This window comes from Phyllobates terribilis, unplaced genomic scaffold (genome assembly GCF_046119375.1).
Source record: "Phyllobates terribilis strain yellow unplaced genomic scaffold, ASM4611937v1 Scaffold_3__8_contigs__length_932513732, whole genome shotgun sequence".
In the NCBI taxonomy this organism is placed as follows: Eukaryota; Metazoa; Chordata; class Amphibia; order Anura; family Dendrobatidae; genus Phyllobates; species Phyllobates terribilis.
In genome coordinates this window covers 206,114,350-206,136,446 of record NW_027362763.1, presented here as the reverse complement: position 1 = coordinate 206,136,446, position 22,097 = coordinate 206,114,350, and the positions used below count along the sequence as shown (strand labels likewise).

Here is a 22,097-nt window from a genome sequence, read left to right as displayed (position 1 = left end):
GACGAGTTGTACTTTTGAAATGCACCATTCATTTTACCATGTAGTGTACTGGAAAACAGGCAATGCTGTTTTATTCTGAGCCGGCTTTCAGTCAGTGCCAGGGGCACGGTTAGAGCCGCCACTCACTTTACACTGAGCTCTATGACTGAAAGAAGTGGAGGAAAAAACTGAATTGGTCATGTTGGGAAGAGGTTATAGGGAACCTGTCCTGTGAAAAAAAAAAGCTATTAACTTGCAGATATAGAGATAATCTGCAGGTAAATAGTGTTAAAATTCTGATTGACCACCTTACTGAAAGCGCAGGTACTGAGAGAATATTATCTCGTCTTCCTCTGGGAGTCGCCAGCTTTCAGTCATAGTTGCGTGCACAAAGCGGTTACAGTCACCGGCGCTCACTGTGAGTGGTGACTGTAATCACTCCCTTGTACTTCCACAATGTGGAAATCAAAGTGCCTGGAAGTGACTACAGCTCGCTCACAGAATAGTGAACGGTGACTGTAAGCTCTGTGTGCACACCTATGACTGAAAGCCGGAGGCTCAGGAACAAATAAGTTCATTTACTCCCGGTATCCGTCCTTTCATTAAGGTGGCCAGTGTGCCATTTACCTGCAGATTTGCCTTATATCCGTAGGTAAATAGAGGCGTTTTGTGCACAAGACCGGTCGCCTTTTATAAAACCCAATTGCAAAAATTATTTTTTAAACATGTATGTATGTATGTATGTATGTATGTATGTATGTATGTATGTATGTATGTATGTATGTATGTATGTATGTATATGTATATATATATATACACACATACATACATACACACACACACATATATACACTGAAAGGATTGTCGATGAGTTACATCAAGCAGGGTGTAAAGGACTATTTCAGCCTTTTATCGAAAAAAATAGGTGGTGGGGTTATACCATTCTGACTGATGGAGCCCTGTCCATAACTAAAGCAGTGGAGTCCAGTTTCACTCTGCTGCTGACGCTCTCTGAAGTCACATAATCTGTGTCAATTAGGACAATATTTTTGCTATACAGGTGAAATAACGTACCTTGTTCCTTGGCTACTTCTGGTAGGTAGGTGGCTGTGCGTTTTACCCCCTTTTCATTTAGGAACTCAATCCGGATCCCATGGATTCCAACCTAGAATAGAAATTACATGAGCAGTTAGGTAATCTTATTTTTAGATTGCAAACAAGAATAGCTTATATAAAAGCATTATGGTATTTACTTATAATTTATGGTTGTGCTTCCCTAAAAAGCATGTCCCTTTATATAACCTTATAACTTCCCAGCCATACACATTATGTAGGTAACCACACCAATGAATCAGATAATAAATATATAGATTATATCCTGATGTTGTAAGGTCATCATACTGGTAGATGAGGTACAGAAACTGAAAATCTCCCAATCATCATATTTCTCGGCATGTTAGACATTATACATAATATCACTACATCTTAAAGCAGTGACAGAGCATTTCACTACACGGCAAAGAACAGACTTCTCCCACAACTTTACCTCTCTTAGAAAAAAAGTAATTGCCCCCTTAAGCTTCATTACAGATGGAATCTGCTTTAGCTCCAGTAATTGCATCTACGGTTAAGGAATTAGGCCCAGTTTTCTTTACATCTCTTTTCAAGTTCAGCCACAAGATCTTGATTTGATTCAAATGGAAAAATAACAAAAATAATTGCATTGCTCCTTTTGGATTGTTTGGATAATCTGGAGACAGTACAGATCCAATCACCACCATTTGTTATAGGATTTATATTAGTGAGCGACTCAGAGTAGAATATAGAGAATCTAACTTAAAGAGGAATAAACTTTATTTATTTATTTAATTAATTAAAGTTTCGCTTCTCCGTTGTGGAGACATATATATCAAAGTATTTAGCACTTCAGCAGTTAATTTTTTTAAATCCAATTGGGCATTACCAGAGAGATTTCACTGGGGGCGTGTACTTCTTGCTCTTTCAGACACTGACCAATCATAAGCAGGCAGCAGCAGCACATTGGGGCAAGAAGAACACTCCCCCACAATAGCATTGACAAACAGTCTGCTCACCTCACTGCAGAGTGATGGCATGTGCTGGAGCACAGCAGAGCTGGGTGTGACCAACTGACAGCTTTCACATCTCATCTCTGGCAGTCTGATTAAAAACACTTCTAGTAGCTCTCTTCTCATAGTGCTGCCAGCTCTGCCAATCACAATCAGGCATCCACAAACAAACAGAAAAAGAACATGCCCCACTATAACTTTGAACAGGCTCGGTGTAGGACATAATGACACAGCATTCAGTGTGGGGTGAGGTGCAGTACAGCAGAGTTGGCATCACTACAGCAGCTTTGGCAAGACTAAGCTACTGGAAGTGTTTGTAATGAGACTTAGCTTCCCCATAACTATCCCTCCCCCAACACTGACTGCCAGAGATTAGAGCTGTGAGTTAATCACACTCAGTTCTGCTGTGCACCAGCACATGCCATAAGTCTGCAGTGAGGAAAGCAGACTGTTTGTCAGTGTTATTGTGGGGGCATGCTCTTCTGTACTTAGTGTGTTGCTGCCTGCTTATTACTGGTCAGTGATAGAAAGAGGAAGAGGTACATGCCCCCAGTGAAATCTCTCTGGTAATGTCCACTTGACTTTAAAAAAAAATAAATAAATAAATAAAAAAAGTCACTGTTTGATTGACAGTTTTTCCACAATGGAAAGGCAAAATTTAAAAAAAAAGTCACTGTTTGATTGACAATTTTTCCACAATGGAAAGGCAAAATTTAAAAAAAAAAAAAAAAAAAAAAAGTTTTAATCTGCTCTACATAATCTATCATATTGTGTGGCCAGTTTAACATAAAAAATAGGTGAAAGGTGGTTTTTAAATTAATGGACTGTTCCATGAAAATATTGCTCAAAACTCAACAGAGCACGTTAAAAGACATGTAATTGTAATATACCGGGCCTTGAAAAAGTATTCAAACCCCATGAACTTTTCCACATTTTTTCACGTTACACCCGCAAACTTAAAAGAGATTGTCCACTACTTCATCAATGATGACCTATCCTTAGGATAGGTCATCAATGTGCTTAATCGGTCGGGGTCCAACACCCGGCACCCTCGCCGATCAGCTGTTCTCTGTGTCGGAGGCTGGAAATTCTCAGTTGAGCAGCTGCTCCGTCCTCTGATAGTGGCCAGGCTGGGTACTGAACATCTGCCTCCTATTCAACTCAATAGGAGGCAGATGTGCAGTACCCAGCTGCAGCCACTATCAGAGGACGGAGCAGCTCAGCAATTGAGCATTTCCTCTTTAAATGTATTTCATTGGGACTTTATGTGATATATCAACACACAGTAGAAAGTATTTGGGAAGTGTACAGTAATGATAAATGAATTTCTAAATATTTAAAAAATATAAATTTGAAAATTGTGACGTGCATTTGTATTCAGCCCCCCTCAGTCAATACTCTGTAGGACCATCTTTCAATGCAATTACTGCTGCAAGTCTTTCGAGGTATGTCTCCACTAGCTTTGCACATCTAGAAATTTAAATTTTTGCCGATTCTTCTGTGCAAACAAGCTCTAGCACAGCGAGATTGGATGGAGAGTGTCTGTGAACAGCAATTTTCAAGTCTTGCCACAGATTTTGAATGAGATTGAGGTCTGGACTGTGACTGGGCCATTCACACACATGAATATGCTTTGTTCTAAACCACTTCATTGTAGCTCTCTCAGTATGTTTAGGGACATTGTCCTGCTGGAAGGTGAACCTACGCCCCAATCTCAAGTCTTTTGCAGCCTCTAACAGGTTTTCCTCCATTCATCTTTCCATCAACTCTGAGCAGCTTCCCTAGACCTGCAGAAGAAAAGCATCCCCACATCATGATGCTGCCATCACCATGTTTGATGGTGGGGATGGTGTTTCCAGGGTGATATGCAGTCTTAGAGTTTTGCATTTAGCCCACAAAGTTCTACTTTGCTCTCCATCTGACCAAAGCACCTTCTTCCACATGCTAGATGTGCCCCCTACATGTCTTTTTACAAACTGCAAACAGGATGTCTTATGGCTTGCTTTCAAAAATTACTTTCTTCTTGCCCCTCTTCCATAAAAGGTCAGATTTATGGGACTAATAGTTGTCCTGTGGTCAGATTTTCACACCTGAGCTGTGGATCTCTGCAGCTCCTCTAGAGTGACCATGGGCCTCTGGGCTGTTTCTCTAATGAGTAGTCTCCTTGCTTGGGATGGGAGTTTAGTTGGACATCCATGTTTTGGTAGGTTTGAAGTAGCGTCATACTCCTTCCATTTTTGAATGATGGATTGAACAGTGCTCTGTGAGATGTTCAGAGCTTGGGCTATTTGTTTATTTTTAATAACCTAACCCTGCTTTACTTTTCTCCACAACTTTATCCCTGACTTGTCTGGTGTGTTCTTTGGTGTTTCATTATGCTGTTTGATCCCTAATGTTCTCAAACAAAATGTCTGAGGCCTTCACATAACATCTGCAGTTATACTGAGAATAAATTACATAGAGATGGACTCAATTTACTAATTATGTGTCTTCTGGAGGCAATTGGTCACTCAGGATTTTATTTAGGGGTATCAGACTACAGGGGACAGGACACAAATGCACTTCACAAGTTTCAGCTTTATATTTTAACAATTAGAAAACCATGTGTAACTTTCTTTACACTTCACAAATACTTGCTACTTTGTATTGGTATATCACATAAAAGCCAAATAAAAACACATTTAAGTGTAAAGTGATAAAATGTGGAAAAGTTCAAGGGATATGAACAGTTTTTCAAGGCACTGTACATCAATGAAAATGGTATGCGGTCATGTAAATACATTACATTTTCATCTGTAGTAGTGCCTCTGGCTGTTTTTCTCCTATGGCTGAAGTATAGGTCTACCTTCAGTCATGGACGCACATGCTCAGTAGCTTTCCTGCAATGTCCCTGCTCATGCTGCATAATGATCTAAGGCCGATACTATGTGGTAATGAGAGGAGAAATGCAGCAAGTGCAGGAGCTCTAATAACTGGGGACCAGAGAAAAGAGATGTGGACAGATAGATATGAGGCAGATGATAGATACTCTGTATGGAGAAAAGTATTGGGATAGACTGCATAATCACTGAAATCAGGTGTATAAAATCCAGCCCCTCACTATGAAGTTTACACACATATGTGGGAGAATGGCTAATGGTAAAGAGATCACGGACACCAGCGTGGTCCTGTAGTAGGACATCACCAGTGTAACAAGTCAGTTCAGGACAGTGAGTGGTATTATAGAAAAGTGGAAGGAACCAACGCTCTGTTGACTCAACATCTGCAAAGCTCCAAACCTCCTCAGGCATTAATGTTAGTACAAAAACTGTGTCTCGGGAGCTTTAGGACATGGATTTTAATGGCCGAGCAACTCCATGCAAGCCTTACATCACCAAGCACAATGGCAAGTGTAGGATGGAGTGGTATAAAGCAGACATTGGACTCTGGAGCAACGACAATGGGTCGGAGCGATGAATCACACTTCTCTATCTGGCATCTAATGGACGAGTCTGGGATTAGCAAAAGCCAGGAGAATGTTACCTGCCTGACTGCATTGTGCCAGCAGTAAAATATGATAGATTAGGGATAATGCCCTGGGCTTGTTTTTCAGGGCTTCGCCTACGCCCCTTAGTTCTAGTGCTGGGAGATCTTAATTCTTCAGCACGACAGGACATTTTGGACAATTGTAACTTCCAACTTTGTGGGAACACTTTGGGGAAGGCCCTTTTCTGTTTCAGCATGATTGTGCCCAAAACAAGCTTCTTAAAGGCAAGGTTGGATGAGAACCTGACCTCAACAGCATTCAACACATCAGGGGTGAACTAGAACAAAGATTGTGAGCCTGGCCCTCTCCTCTGTGTCTGACCTCACAAATGCTCTTTCTGCATGAATGGGCAAATATTCCCAAAGACACCTCCAAAACCTATTTATTACCACCCATAGATTCATAAAAGCTCCTGTAGATGTAATGTCCTTTTGGCCGTAAGGTGTTAAAGAAGATAATAGATAGCTAATATCCCATCTATGTATCTATATAATGGTGGGATCGCTGGGGCCGTGTGTAGGTGGCTATCTTTCCTGCAGACAGGAGATGAGGAGTTAGCAGGAACAGATTGCAATGCACTCCTGGGAGATGCTTCCTGGACACACTCCATTACACTGGAAAGTGGTGGTTTTTGCAACGATATGGTAAAAGTAACAATGTGCAATGCTTCAGATTTATTAATTTATGGGATAACTCCTTTAAAGGGTATTTGTCAGCAGGGTTTACCATGTAATCTGAGAGCAGCATAGTTAAAGATCAGAGACCCTCATTTCAGTGATGTGACACTTACTGGGCTGTGTTTTGCTGTTTCAATAAAATCAATGTTTTATTAGCAGGAGATTATCACTACAGGACAACCTGCCTCGCGCCTCCTGGTCCAACCCCACACCCCCGGCACTGATTAGCAGCTTTCTGTCACTATACAATGTACATAGAAAGCTTTGGTGTGGGTGGGGCTATACAGAGCTCAGCATTCAGAGAACTGCTAGATCAGCAGCAGAGAAAACAGGGATTGTATCACAACTGCTGCACCCTGTAATCTAAGTGATACACTGCTGGAATTCGGGTCCCTGAAAAAGCAGCATGTAACATCATACCCTAACATTAATTACCATGCTGTTAGTGCTCATGGGCATAATAAAAAGTTATTATTACTCCCTCCAGATTTTCAAATAGTGAAATTAGTAAGTAACAAAAAAGATTACATCTCGATTATCTAACACCATCCTCGACAGACTGCCAATTCAGCTTATACTATCCTCCAAATACTGAAATACAGCTCAATGCTCTCCAAGACAATTTACAGAACCTCGCCTTTTTCTTCAAGTTCATGCAACAGAACATATTGTGGAGAAGCTGCAGCCGCATCCTCCATAGTACAAGAGCACTGCTAACATCTCATCTCAATATCTCCACAATATTGGAAAAAACAAACAACGTCATTCAGATACTGCAAAAAATGCTGTATTTGGAGAATATTATAGGCAATTTCGGCAATTACTAATTTCAGAAAAGCTGGTCTAACCACTCTCCAAAAACAGATAGAATCAGAGGAGAGAAGGATACAGCATTTAAGCCCTCCCATCAACGTTTTTCTCCTAATATATTGCAGTCATCATATAATATAGCACTGGGTACTTACAATTGCTCATTTTGCCTTTCTACCCAGTAATGCTTCTCTTTTCTCTGCTCTATGTAGAAACAGGAAGTCTTTTCCCTGCATCAGTCGCCTCCCTCTTCAACTTCTGACCCAGCTGCTCTGCTCCTCATCCCAGCCAGGGACTTTTGCAGTGACTCATGATTTCTACAGGGAAAATTGACCTCCTGTTTCTGCATGGAGCTTAGAAGGATTCAACCAATCATTTTTTTTAAAGGAGTTGGCCAGCCAGAGGCTACAAGTTTGCAGTCCCTCTATGTGACTGTAGACTTCTGAATCCTCACATCGCGAGCACTTTGCGCTGGGAGTAAGTGGTCATGTGTCCACAAGCATGTGATTTGCATACTTACAGCCACATTCCCACTAGACATGTCCAGTCTCGTTCAATACACTTGCATTGAGAGAGGATGCCCAAGTCTAGTTGGCACATAACCATATGTATGCGAATCACATACTTGCAGTCATGCGCCCCCCCCCCGTTCCCTGAGAACCTTCACAGCGTGTAGTGTGCACAATGTGAGGATTCACAAGTCTGCAGTCATAAAATGTGACTTGTAGCCTAAAGCCGGACAACCCTTTTAAGCGCCTGATCCTTTGGTTCTCCCTGGATATGAGGCACCATAAGAGGCCTTTCAGAAGACATGGCTGCTTGGCCAGTCTGAGTGTGCATATGTAGGGGAAAGCCAGGAGTGAGGACTCTTAACTAAGCAATCATGGGGCCAACAGCTATGTGCACATCCAGCTTTACACTTCTGACTTTTAAGAATCCATTCTAAAAACAAATAATCAGTTCAGATAATTTCTTTCATATTTTATACTGCCAAGGGAAAAATATGTAGCTGTAAGCAACACTGGAATTTTTTATTAGAACAGTTTTATGCACAGAAGGCCTTTGTGTCGTCTTAAAAATACAGAAGAAAAATGAGAGGAGAGAAGATGCTGATTTTTGTGTAGCGATACTGGAAGCTGAGCAGATAGTGCAGGATGGATTCAAGCCAAAGTCACGTGGAACGTTTTACCTCCCAGTCCAGGAAATCGCCTACATCCTCAAAGTTGGTGAGCAGAGACACGGAGCAAGACAGCTTGGGCAGCTCCTCACGGGTTAGAGGAGGGAAGCGGCTGTCCTTAAGGGCACTGCAGGTTGACAGGAATATAGGTTTTTATTTTAAATAATACAAAGACTACACTTATGGAAGGCAAAATGTGCAGAACACAAGTCACCATTTTCTTAAAGGGAACCTGTCACATTGAACATGGCATTTGATCTGCCAGCAGCATGTTATATAGGAGGAGCCGAGCAGATTGATATATAGCTTTATGGAGTAAAAAAAAAATACTCTAAAATATCATAACAGTGGTCATAAACTTCAAAATCAACCTACTAGGGAGAAGCGGTGCCCCGTTCTGGACCAGTTGTAACCACTGCGAGTGGGGCAGTGCCATCTGTTTCTGTAGCCCTCTTGCATATACCATGTGTGGACCGTGCCAGTACAATTTCTGTGAGGGGTAGGGGGACCTATTGCTGAAGATATAAACCCCACCCTTGAAAGTATACAAAGTAAAAAGTGATTAGTGGGGTAATACAATATAGTGGCCCTAATAATGCCCAAAAGCTGCCCTACCCACATGCGGAACAGCCGCCCTGATCTCACTCACTCACAACTTAACCTGTGCTATTCCTATAGACAGTATATAGTACTGAATATTAACTATGATAACAAAAGCCAAATGGCAGAGGACACAAATTATGGTACAAAGCAAGAGAAAATGGTTTTCCTTCTGGTTCATAAGGAAGAGCAAGAGAGATTTACAGTAACATCTAATAACCAGTATACAATACACACTGCTCAAAAAATAAAGGGGACACTTACATTGTGTTGTTTATCTCCAAGTCAATAACGCTTCTGTGAAATCTACCTGTCCAGTTATGAAGCAACACTGATTGTGAATCAAGTTCTCCTGCTGTTGTGCAAATGGAGCAGACAACGGGCAATTATTGGCAATTAGTAAGACACCCCCTATAAAAGGAGCAGTTCTGCAGGTGGTGACCACAGAACATTTCTCTGTTCTCATCCTTTTTGGCTGTTGTTTTGGTCACTTTTGCATTTTGCCATTGCTCTCACCCCTAGAGGTACAGTAGCATGAGGCGGTGTCTACAGTACAACCCACAGAAGCTGCTCCGGTAGTGCAGCTCATCCAGGATAGCACATCAATGCGAGCTGTGGCAAGAAGGGTAGCTGTGTCTGTCAGCACAGTGTCCAGAGCATGGCGCAGATACCAGGAGACAGTTCAGTACACCAGGAGATGTGGAGTGGGCCGTATGAGTGCAGCAACTCAGCAGCAGGACTGCTACCTCCGCCTTTGTGCAAGGCGGAACAGGAGGAGCAGTGCCAGAGCCCTGCAAAATGACCTCCAGCAGGCCGCTAACATCCACGTGTCTGCTCAAATTGTCAGAAACAGACTGCATAAGGGTGGTATGAGGGCCCAACGTCCACAAGTGCAGGGCGATTGGAATTTGCCAGAGAACACCAAGATTGGCAGATTCGACATTGGCACCCTGTGCTCTTCACGGATGAGAACAGGTTCACACTGAGCACATGTGACAGACGTTACAGAGACGCCATGGAGAACGTTCTGCTGCATGCAACATCCCACAGCAAGACCGGTTTGGCAGTGGATCAGTAATGGTGTGGAGTGGCATTTCTTTGGACGGAGGCACAGCCCTCCATGTGCTCGCCAGAGGTAGCCTGACTGCCATTAGGTCCCAGGATGAGATCCTCAGACCCATTGTGAGACCATATGCTGGTGCGGTTGGCCCTGGGTTCCTTCTGATACATGACAATGCCAGACCTCATGTGGCTGGAGAGTGTCAGCAGTTTCTGCATGATGAACACATTGATACTTTGGACCGATGTGCCCGTTCCCCAGACCTGAATCCAATCAAGAACATCTGGGACATCATGTCTCGTTTCATTCACCACTGCCACATTGCACCACATACTGTCCAGGAGTTGACTGATGCTTTAATCCAGCTCTGGAAGTAGATCCCACAGGAGACCATCCGCAACCTCATCAGGAGCATGCCCAGGAGTTGTAGGGAGGCCACACACAATACTGAGCCTCATTTCCTTGTCTCGAGACATTTCCACTGAAGTTGGATCAGCCTGTAATTTGATTTTCCACTTTGATTTTGAGCATCTTTCCAAATCCAGACCTCCATGGGATATTCATTTTGATTTACATTGATAATTTTTATGTTTTATTGTGCTCGATGCATTTCACTATAATGAATAAAGATTTGCAACTGGAATATTTCATTCAGTGATATTTAGAATGTGGTATTTTAGTGTTCAACTTAATTTTTTGAGCAGTGTATATATAAAATCATTCCAAACATAAACATGGCAACATGTAATAGCACAACGTGTTTCTCCTTGAATGTAACCTCCCAAGGTTCATATTGTAATTTACTAAATTGCTGATTGTGGGCTTAGGAGTCCAGTGGGCGGTCCTATAGCCTTTCCTGTATGATTGCGTATACAGAGATTAGTATGAATCACTGGGTAAAACTGTCCACTGAGCACCTAACCCAAATTAATCGGGGATAATATGTATATTCAGAGGAGCGGAGCTGTACGTCAATCTGCTCAGCTCCACCTGCTCTATTTCATGCGCTTCCTGCCAACTGAACTGCATGTTCGATGTGACCGGTTACTTCTAATTTTTCAGCCAGTGCATATCAATGAGTACATCCACTGTCCGCATGCCCACACAACAGTCACAGGAAATACCCCTGGAAAGAGAAGGATGCCAAATTTTCCAGAAAAACAGATATAACTGGAGAGGCGTCTGTTACATGACATGAATTTATTCTAAAAAAGTATAAAATTACAATTATCTTTCAATCACAAAATATACATAAAAGCTATGTACTTTTGTAACAAAGTCTCATTTTGTATTTCCTACCATTTGTTTTCACAGCTTCTATACGTGTCTCGATGTTCATATTCTCTTCTGTCTGTCCCCTATTCTTTGCAGAACGTTAGCAGAAAGTAGCGGACATAAGAAACTGCAGGATAAGACTACACAGGGTTTGTTTGTTGTCTGTTACCATGGAGATACAGTCATTTGCATAAGAGCGGCATATATCTAGGATATTTTTAAATTTTGACCTTTGCAGAGTTGATCCATTTGGTACACTATTCTGGAGGCATCAAAAAGTAGTGATATACTTTCGGACTACAGCTCTCTGTCACTTGCCATTATCAATATGCAGTCATTTTCCTAAAATTGCACTTTATTGCACTTTATTAAATGCATCTCAAGCTGCGTGATATATGAATCAGGCAGCCTCTTTCACCCTCCTGATGTGTGAATTGGAACAACACAAAAAAAAAAAAGAAAAGAAAAAAAAAAAAAGAAAAACTGGCAAACTGGACATAATTTCACATGAAACTCCAAAAATGGGCAGGACAACATTTTTGGCACCCTCAACGTAATATTTGGTTGCACACCCTTTGGGATAAATAACTGATCAATCGCTTCCAGTAACCATCAACAAGCTTCTTACACCTCTCACCTGGAATTTTGGACCACGCTTTTGCAAACTGCTCCACATTTGAAGGGTGCCAACAGCAATTCTAAGATTTCTCCACTCCACTGGTTTTCAATTGGATTTAAATCAGGACTCATTGCTGACCAGTTCAGAACACTCTAGTGCTTTGTTTCCATCCATTTCCGGGTGTTTCACGTATGTTTGGGGCAATTGTCCTGCTGGAAGACCCATGACCTAGCAGGGAAACCCAACCTTCTGACAGAGGACACTACATTGCCACCCAAAATCCAGTGGTAATCTTCAGATTTCATGATACCTTGGACACAGGTAAGGCACCCAGTGCCAGAGGCTGCAAAACAACTCCAAAACATATTTGAACCTCCACCATATTTGACTGTAGGCACTGTGTTCTTTTCTTTGTAAGCCTCATTCTGTTTTCGGTAAACCGTAGAATGATGTGCTTACCAAAAAGCTCCATCTTGGTCTCATCCATCCACAAGACTCTTTCTCAGAAGGATTTTGGCTTACTAAAGTACATTTTGGCAGCTTCAGTCTAGCTTTTTTATGTCTCTGTGTCAGCAGTGGGGTCCTCCTAGGTCTCCTTCCATAGAGTTTCATTTCATTCAAATGTTGACGGATAGTTTGTGCTGACACTGATGCACCCTGAGCCTGCAGGACAGCTTGAATTTCTTTGGAACTTCTTTGGGGCTGCATATTCACCATCAGGACTATGCTGCGTTGCAACCTTTCATCAATTTTTCTCTGCCATCCACATCCAGGGAGATTAGCTACAGTGCCATGGGTTGTAAACTTCTTGATTATGTTGCGCACTGTGGACAAAGGAACATATTTCATATTGCCCACACCTGTTACTGGCCACAGGTGACTTTGAACGAGCATCACATACTTGAAACAAAATTGTTTACCCACAATTTTGGAGAGGTGCCAACAATTTCGTCAGGCCCGTTTTAGGGGGTTGTGTGTGAAATTATGTCCAATTTGCCTTTTTTTTCTGTTTTTTTGAGTTGTTCCAATACACACAAAGGAAATAAACATATGTATAACAAAACATGTGTAAATTGCAATAATTTCTGGGAGAAATACTTTATTTTCTGGAACAATTTCAAGAGTGCCAACACTTTCGGCTATGACTGTAAATAAATAATCTAAATCTGGTCTTATGTATGATTTGATTTGAGGAACCCCTTAGTTGAGCTATGTTGCCCAAACCACGGACAGCATGAATCATAGTCTGGCTGCACGAATAGAGCCTAGTATGCTTTTCTATGAAACACTCCGGCTTTTCAGAGAAAACATTGGTTTAAGATCCAGCCAGGGTCCATAGTTGGAGACGAACTTAGTCCGGCGTTTCTCACCACATCGCTCTAGTTGATTGACATGTTTCTCCCAATGTACACAGATGACAGATGTGTCAATCAACTACAAGGGTTCAGAGAGAAGCCGACTGACAGGTTCCCTTTAAGGTGATCTTCTAACCACAAGAAGGATATTGTTAAATAAAAAAAATATGAAATAATAATATGTGACTGTACCCTGTCCCACTGAGTTCCCTCCAGCTGTTCCTATAAACTCCTAGCAGCATGCACAAGAGACTGAAAGGACTGTAGTGCAACAACAAGAAAAGAAGAGACAACCACTTACACTTAGATCAAGAAATAGTTGGACAGTGACACAAGTTTTGTCATTTTAGCTGTTTACCAAAACATATTTTAGACATAGTTATACAACCGACATGGACTTAAAGTGCAGACACTCAGCTTTTGTTTGAGGGTATTCACATCCTAATTAGGGAAAGGGATTAGAAATTACAGTTCCTTAATATCTAGCTGCTTCTTTTTAAATGGAGCAAAAGTAATTGGACAATTATATCAAAAGCTTTTTAATGGGCTGCACGGGCTATTCCCTCGTTAATCTATCATCAATTAAGCAGGTAAAAGGTTCACCACAAGGTGCAATCCATTAATCAGCCTTAAAAATAGAAAGACCAGATTAGACTTTGCCAAAAGACATCTAAAGAAGCCAACCAGTTCTGGAAAAGCATTCTTTGGACAGATGAAACTAAGATCAACCTGTACCAAAATGATGGGAAAAAGAAAGTATGGAGAAGGCTTGAACGGCTCATGATCAGAAGCACACCATATACTCTGTAAACATGGTGGAGGCAGTGTGATGGCATGGGCATGTATGGCTTCCAATGGAGCTGGGTCACCAGTGTTTATTGATGTGACTGAAGACAAAATCAGCTAGATGAATTCTGAAGTGTACAGGGCGATACTTTCTGCTCAGATGCAGCCAAATGTAGCAAGGATGATTGGACTTCACAGTATAGACGGGAAATGACCCAAAACATACTGCGAAAGCAACCCAGGATTTTAAGGTAAAGAAGTGGAATATTCTGCAATGACCGAGTCAATCATCAGATGTCAACCCCATCGAGCAGCATTTCACATGCTTAAAAGCTGATACATGCTGCCTAAACCGGGTGCAGCATGTATCATTCACTGGCTGTACGATCACAGCCATATATGCCGCAGCATTTCAGGGAAAAACATACCTTTATGCTGTGTGCACATGGTGCGTTTTCGCAGCGTTTTTTCCGAGCAGAAATGGGACAAAAACCAGTGTGCCAGCTAACGCAATGACAATCCTGAAGTGTTGTGCACATGATCAGGAATTTTCCTGTCAGGATTTGCATTGCGTTTAAAAAAGCAGCATGTGAATTCTTTGTGCGCTTTTGCCGCGTTTTTCACCCATTGACTTCAATTGATTCAGTCAAATCTGCAGCAAAATAGCATGTATAAAAATACCTCTCTGGATCCCATATCTCCTCCTTACTAAACAGAATCCCACAATGTCTGTTTGCTATTTCATCCTTTTCTCGGCTAGATTTTTAAAACTTAACATGGAAAAAACAGAATTCATCATCTTTCCACCTTCCCATTCATCCCCCCATCTGACCTATCTGTCAAAGTCAATGGCTGCCCACTCTCCCCAGTCCCGCAAGCTCGCTGCTTTGGGGTAACCTGGACTCTGATCTCTCCTTCAAACCACATATTCAAGCCCTTTCCACTTCAAGCAGACTCCAACTCAAAAATATTTCCCAGATCCACACATTCCTCAACCATGAATCTGCAAAAATACTAGTGCAGGTCCTCATCATCTCCCGCCTCGACTACTGCAACCTCCTGCTCTGTGGCCTGCCTTCTACCACTCTCGCACCCTTCCAATCTATCCTAAATTCTGCTGTCCGACTAATCCACCTGTCCCCCCGCTATTCCCCGGCCTCTCCTCTCTTGTCAATCCCTTCACTGGCTCCCCATTGCCCAGAAACTTGAGTTCATAACCCCCTAACCATTGCATACAAAGCCATCCACAACCTGTCTCCTCCATATATCTGTGACCTAGTATCCCGGTACATACAGTACAGACCAAAAGTTTGGACACACCTTCTCATTTAAAGAAATTTCTGTATTTTCATTACTATGAAAATTGTACATTCACACTGAAGGCATCAAAACTATGAATTAACACATGTGGAATTATATACTTACCAAAAAAGTGTGAAACAACTGAAAATATGTCTTATATTCTAGGTTCTTCAAAGTAGCCACCTTTTGCTTTGATGACTGCTTTGCACACTCTTGGCATTCTCTTGATGAGCTTCAAGAGGTAGTCACCAGAAATGGTCTTCCAACAATCTTGAAGGTGTTCCCAAAGATGCTTAGCACTTGTTGACCCTTTTGCCTTCACTCTGCGGTCCAGCTCACCCCAAACCATCTCGATTGGGTTCAGGTATAGTGACTGTGGAGGCCAGGTCATCTGGCGTAGCACCCCATCACTCTCCCTCTTGGTCAAATAGCCCTTACACAGCCTGGAGGTGTGTTTGGGGTCATTGTCCTGTTGAAAAATAAATGATGGTCCAACTAAACGCAAACCAGATGGAATAGCATGCCGCTGCAAGATTCTGTGGTAGCCATGCTGGTTCAGTATGCCTTCAATTTTGAATAAATCCCCAACAGTGTCACCAGCAAAGCACCCTCACACCATCACACCTCCTCCTGCATGCTTCACGGTGGGAACCAGGCATGTAGAGTCCATCCGTTCACCTTTTCTGCGTCGCACAAAGACACGGTGGTTGGAACCAAAGATCTCAAATTTGGACTCCTCAGAGCAAAGCACAGATTTCCACTGGTCTAATGTCCATTCCTTGTGTTCTTTCGCCCAAACAAGTCTCTTCTGCTTGTTGCCTGTCCTTAGCAGTGGTTTCCTAGCAGCTACTTTACCATGAAGGCCTGCTGCACAAAGTCTCCTCTTAACAGTTGTTGAAGAGATGTGTCTGCTGCTAGAACTCTGTTTGGCATTGACCTGGTCTCTAATCTGAGCTGCTGTAACCCTGCGATTTCTGAGGCTGGTGACTCGGATAAACTTATCCTCAGAAGCAGAGGTGACTCTTGGTCTTCCTTTCCTGGGGCAGTCCTCATGTGAGCCAGTTTCTTTGTAGCGCTTGATGGTTTTTGCAACCGCACTTGGGGACACATTCAAAGTTTTCCCAATTTTTCGGACTGACTGACCTTCATTTCTTAAAGTAATGATGGCCACTCGTTTTTCTTTACTTAGAATTTGTATTATGGCAAGAAAAAAGCAGCTAACAGTCTATTCAGTAGGACTATCAGCTGTGTATCCACCAGACTTCTGCACAACACAACAGATTGTCTCAACCCCATTTATAAGGCAAGAAATCCCACTTATTAAACCTGACAGGGCACACCTGTGAAGTGAAAACCATTTCCAGTGACTACCTCTTGAAGCTCATCAAGAGAATGCCAAGAGTGTGCAAAGCATTCATCAAAGCAAAAGGTAGCTATTTTCAGTTGTTTCACACTTTTTTGTTCAGTATATAATTCCACATGTGTTAATTCATAGTTTTGATGCCTTCAGTGTGAATGTACAATTTTCATAGTCATGAAAATACAGAAAAATCTTTCAATGAGAAGGTGTGTCCAAACTTTTGGTCTGTACTGTACCTGCACACAACCTCCAATCCTCACGAGATCTTCTTCTCTGCTCCCATCTCATCTCCTCTTTCCGAGAAATCGAATACAAGATTTCTCCCGTGCATCCAGCCTACTCTGGAACTCTCTACCCCAACATCAGACTCTCGCCTACCGTGGAAACCTTCAAAAGGAACCTGAAGACCCACCTCTTTCGACAAGCCTACAACCTGCAGTAACCACCGCTCCACCATACCGCTGCACGACCAGCTCTGCCCTCACCTACTGTATCCTCACCCATCCCTTGTAGACTGAGCTCTCGCGGGCAAGGTCCTTCCTCCTCCTGTACCAGTCGCCGTCACGTTTTGTTAAAGATCATTGTAATTGTTTTTGTATGTATACCCCTTTTTCACATGTAAAGCGCCGTGGAATAAATGGCGCTATAATAATAAATAATAATATTTGCGGATTTGCCTGACTCAATTGAAGTCAATGGGTCAAAAATGCGGCAAAACTCACAAAGAATTGACCAAGGGTGACAGGTGTCAGCTGATGAAAGACTACTCCTCCCATCAGCCTATGGCTGCTGCCGCTGATAATAGCGAGAGCAGGCGCCGCTGATGGGAGCTGTCATCAGCCGGTGTCTGTGCTCGCAGTGAAAAAAAGAAAAGTTTAAATAAATGAATGTTAAAATAAAAAAACACATTATACTCACCTATCCACCGTAATCCCAAGTGTCCCATGGCGATCAGATCACCCGGCAGCACTCTATACACTGACAGGAGTGATCGCTCCCGTAGTGTATAGCGCTGAGCTGCTGGGAGAGAGGTCACATGCTGATGATCAGCTGATGATCTCCGGTGACCTCACTTACTGCACCGATGCTGCATGAGAATTTTCTCACGCAGCAGTGCAGTAAGTGAGGTCACTGGAGCTCATCAGCTGATGAACTCATTTGACCTCTGTCCAGGCAGCTCAGCGCTATACACTGAGACAGGAGTGATTACACTCCTGTCAGTGTATAGCCCGCTGTCCTCTAGAACAGTCACACAAGTGATTACTGATGTGACTGCTCTAGAAGTGACCCAGATCTTCATGGGAAACTGTGGATTATGTCACCACGTCGGACAGGTGAGGGATATGGTTGGTTGTTTGTTTTTTATAGGGGACGATGGCTTCAGCGGATTAGGCGTTAGGTGAGTATACGGTGTTTTTTATTTTTAAATAACTGATTAAAATCGATTGGACTTTTATTTCAAATAAAGGATTTTTTCAGGCCGTGTGTTTATTTAAAAACCTTTACTATGGGGTTATTAATGGGGGCGTCTTATTGACTCCCTCCATTACTAACCTGGGCTTCATGTCCACTGCCAATACAAGGCTGACATGAACCCCAACCCTATTACCCCACTTGCCACCGCACCAAGGCAGCTGGGAAGAGTTGAGACTAAGCGCCAGAATTGGCACATCTTATGGATGCGCCATTTCTGGGGTCGCTGAGGGCGGATATTATTAGCCTCGTAGGGGGCCAGTATCCATGGCCCCTTCCCTACTATTAATATCAGCTCACAGCTGTCTGTTTGGCCTTTGCTGGTTAGATTTTATAGGGGGACCCTGTGTCAATTTTTTTCTGGGGTCCCCCTGTAATCTAGCCAGTAAACGTTAAGCAAACAGCTGTGGGCTGTTATTAATAGCCAGGGAACATTTTTTGCTAATGGTCCCTTCCCTGGCTAGCAATATCAGCCAACAGTGGTCAGCTTTCCCTCCGCTGGTTATCAAAATGACGCAGGAGCCCACGCCATTTTTTTTCAATTTAATTCTTCATTTTATTTCATTTATAGGAAATCCCATGCCCACTGTTCTTGTTTTTGATGCTGTGTAAACTCACCAGCAGCATGTCAATTTCTGTAGTGGAGACGCTACAGAAATCTCTGCTGGAGATTTTGACTGATTGCAATCTCATTACATGCGGTGGATCCGCATGTACTGACAAAACAAGTGCGGCATTAGGACACAGTGTTTTGGACGCAGCGAAAATAGGCGGCGTCCACAGCGCTGCTGGTTGCTGATCGTGAGGACGTAGCCTAAAGGCTAACCAAACAGCTGTGAGCTGTTATTAATAGCCAGGGAACATGTTGGCCTAATGGCCCCTTCCTAGGCTAAAAATGGCAGCCCTCAGCTGCCCCAGAAATGACACTTCATATTTGAATGGCATTAGGAGTAATGGGATTAGGAGTAATGAGATTAGGTGTCGCTGACACCAAGCACTAGGTTGAATGATGAAGAGGTGTCAACCAGACACCTTCATTACTAAACCTGCAAGTAAAAAGTTAAATAAACACACACACACAGAGAATAAAACACTTTATTTGAAATACAACAGACACATTCTTTAATCATTTAAATTAACAAATATACTCACCCCAGGTCCGACGGTAATCCAAAGGGTTACAGCGAGGTCCCACGTTTTTTTTTTTTCAAATATCTTTACTTAGCTCCAAAAAGCAATGATTGCTGTACAAAAACGCATCAAAAACTGCATGCAAAAAAGCATCAAAATTGCGGCAAAACGCGTGTTTTTTCCGCAGAGTTTTTGCTTCCAAGAGATGCAGAATCCTTGCAAAAATGTCTGCAACCAAATACTCAACGTGCGCACATAGCCTCATTAGGTGCCGGGAGCCGAGCCGCGTGCGTGACTAGCCGTACAGGCAGGTCCCCAGCGGCATCTCCCTGCCCGTTGACAGTGACTGACAAGTCTCTGCCTATACGCGCACATAGACAGAAGCTTGTCAGTCACTGTGAGCGGGCTGGGAGAAGCCGCTGGGAACCTGCCTGTACAGCTAGTCAATAGTGCAGCTCGGTCCCCAGTGGCTATTAAAAGTATGTTTTACTCTGAAATGCCACATTGTTTCAGAGACAAACATACACGGCTGGGATCGTACAGTCAGTGGCTGATACATGCTGCACACGGTTTGGACAGCATGTATCAGCTGACAGGTTCCTTTAAGACAAAACTTAAGGCAGAAAAAACCCCAAAAACAAGCAACAGATTAAGTCAGCTGCAGTAAAGGCCAGCATCACAAAGGAGGAAACCCACTGTGTGGTGACGTCCATGGCTTCCAGACTTCAGGCAGTCATTGCCTGCAAAGGATTCTCTGCAAAGTATTAAAAATTAAACATTTTATTTATGGTAAAGTTAGTTTTTCCCAATTACTTTTGAGCCCCGGAATTGAGGAGGCTTTGGAGAAAAATGGTTGCAAATCCTAAATGTTTCACAGGATATTTTTGTTCAACCCCTTTAATTAAACCTGAAAGTCTACACTTCAATTGCATCTCAGTTATTTCATTTTAAATCCAAAACCAGTGGCACGCAGAGCTGAAATCACGGAGATTCGGTCACTGTCCAAATACTTCTGGACCTCATCGTATATTTCTAAGTGGTGGAGATTCTTTTTACAGCCTACACAGATAACTAAAAATCTTGTAGTCATGGATGTGTGCGTGTTACCATTGAGAAAGAGGGGAAAAAAAAAAAAAAAAAAAAAAAAACACAACAACAACATCTGTCAGAGGTTAACTCCTGGTGGAACAAAAGACTGACTATGATATATATTTATTTCCCCAGTATCAGACACTGGAACACATTGGGACGGCTCTTATGGTGCATTTAGATTAAAAGATAATTGTGGAGCATTTGTAGGAAAAAACTCTTTTCCGATTATCCACACAAGTAAACTATGCTGGCAATCACCCGAAGAACGAGGAGAAAAAAAGCTCATGCTAAATGAACATTAAACTATACAAAGTTCAGAAGTAGTTAATAAATAACACGTGAAAATTTGAATTAAACACAAACCAGTAAGATAATGGCATGGTGCAACTGCTGAAAAGTCATTCCTTTCACTGTATCAGCACAGTTTCGGTCCAGTTACTACAGACAAGTGGTCTTATAGTTACAATATTGTACAGATGCATGTTTTATAATATGTTTGCACACCCTATATATGGGGTATGAGCACTGTAAATGTTTTTATTTTGTCTAAAGTACCTGGTTAAGGTGTATTCCCTGAGTCCTGAGTGTAAGTTCATGGCAGAAAAAGTGCCAATACAGCCACGAAGACGCTTGTCACGTCCAGCCTTCCATGTGACAAAAAGAGGGCTAGAAATGAGAAAAGTGAAAAAAGACATAGGTAAAGTAAGATTAAGTCCAAATTAAATATAACAGAACATAAAGAACTGACCTCACTACATAAATGTCAAAAAGATAAAAAGAAAAGGAGACCAGGCAGGTGGCGTGACTAGTGAGTATGCAAAAGCTTCTTCAGACAGGAAGAGGACTTGGGCTCTAGCGCCACCTATTGGATGGAAATCACAGTAAGACTCAAATTACTTGGCACCAACAATAGACAAGAGAGCTCACAGATGTGGTATCCTATACTTGCATATAAAATTTAACCTTTAATATATATATTAAAATTAGACACCGTTAGATACCATGAAAACAACAAACCACATTATCAGTGCAAATGAAGAAAAGAAGGGGAGTGCCTTTCCCTATTATGGCACTATCTTACCCTACCTTGCTGCGGAGGTTGGCACCCTATATCCAGCGCAATGGCGCCCCCGCTCACCGACGGCTCACCCTGCTTTCCCTATATCACCCTATAGTGACCAAAAGTTAAAGTGCAAGGTACAAACAATAGAATTATTTCCGAACCATTAGCAAATGGTAGGGTAAAAAAATATACATAAGCTGCTACATTGCGCAGGATATAGGGTGCCAACCTCCGCAGCAAGGTAGGGTAAGATAGTGCCATAATAGGGAAAGGCACTCCCCTTCTTTTCTGATAGTGTGGTTTGTTGTTTTTATCGTATCAAACGGTGTCTAATTTTAAGATATATATTAAAGGTTAAATTTTATATGCAAGTATAGGATACCAAATCTGTGAGCTGTCCCGCCACCTATTGGATGTAGCAATCCTAAAACTCAATATCGACCCTTTAACGAGCCTGGTCACATGCTGACTTTGCATAAGGAGAATTATTCTTCCTTAGACCTCCTGTTTTAGTAATTACTTGAATCCATAAAAATAACCATTCTGGAGCATCAGTTCTTATGATTCAGCATTGTGCCGTTCCTCTGTTAGTCCTACTAAAAGATTTTGAATTGACAACTGGGTGTTAACAGTTTGGGGAGAGTCACAGTCCAATCAGTGCTGACAGGGTCAGACTGTGCAGGGACACGCCCCTTTGACAAGTGGAATGGTGACACCCAGTTGTA

General features: G+C 42.3%; 1 protein-coding gene across 1 annotated transcript in view; it reads right to left on the bottom strand.

The window, feature by feature from the left end:
• The window catches only part of AMMECR1L (AMMECR1 like), a 50,475-nt gene that overhangs the window by 9,360 nt on the left and 19,018 nt on the right, over positions 1-22,097 (bottom strand). The window contains exons 3-5 of the mRNA XM_073673037.1: positions 20,865-20,975; positions 8,269-8,383; positions 1,054-1,144 (exon numbers count right to left, since the gene is read on the bottom strand). Coding sequence (XP_073529138.1) covers positions 1,054-1,144; positions 8,269-8,383; positions 20,865-20,975 — 317 coding nt within the window. The remainder of the gene's footprint in view (positions 1-1,053; positions 1,145-8,268; positions 8,384-20,864; positions 20,976-22,097) is intronic.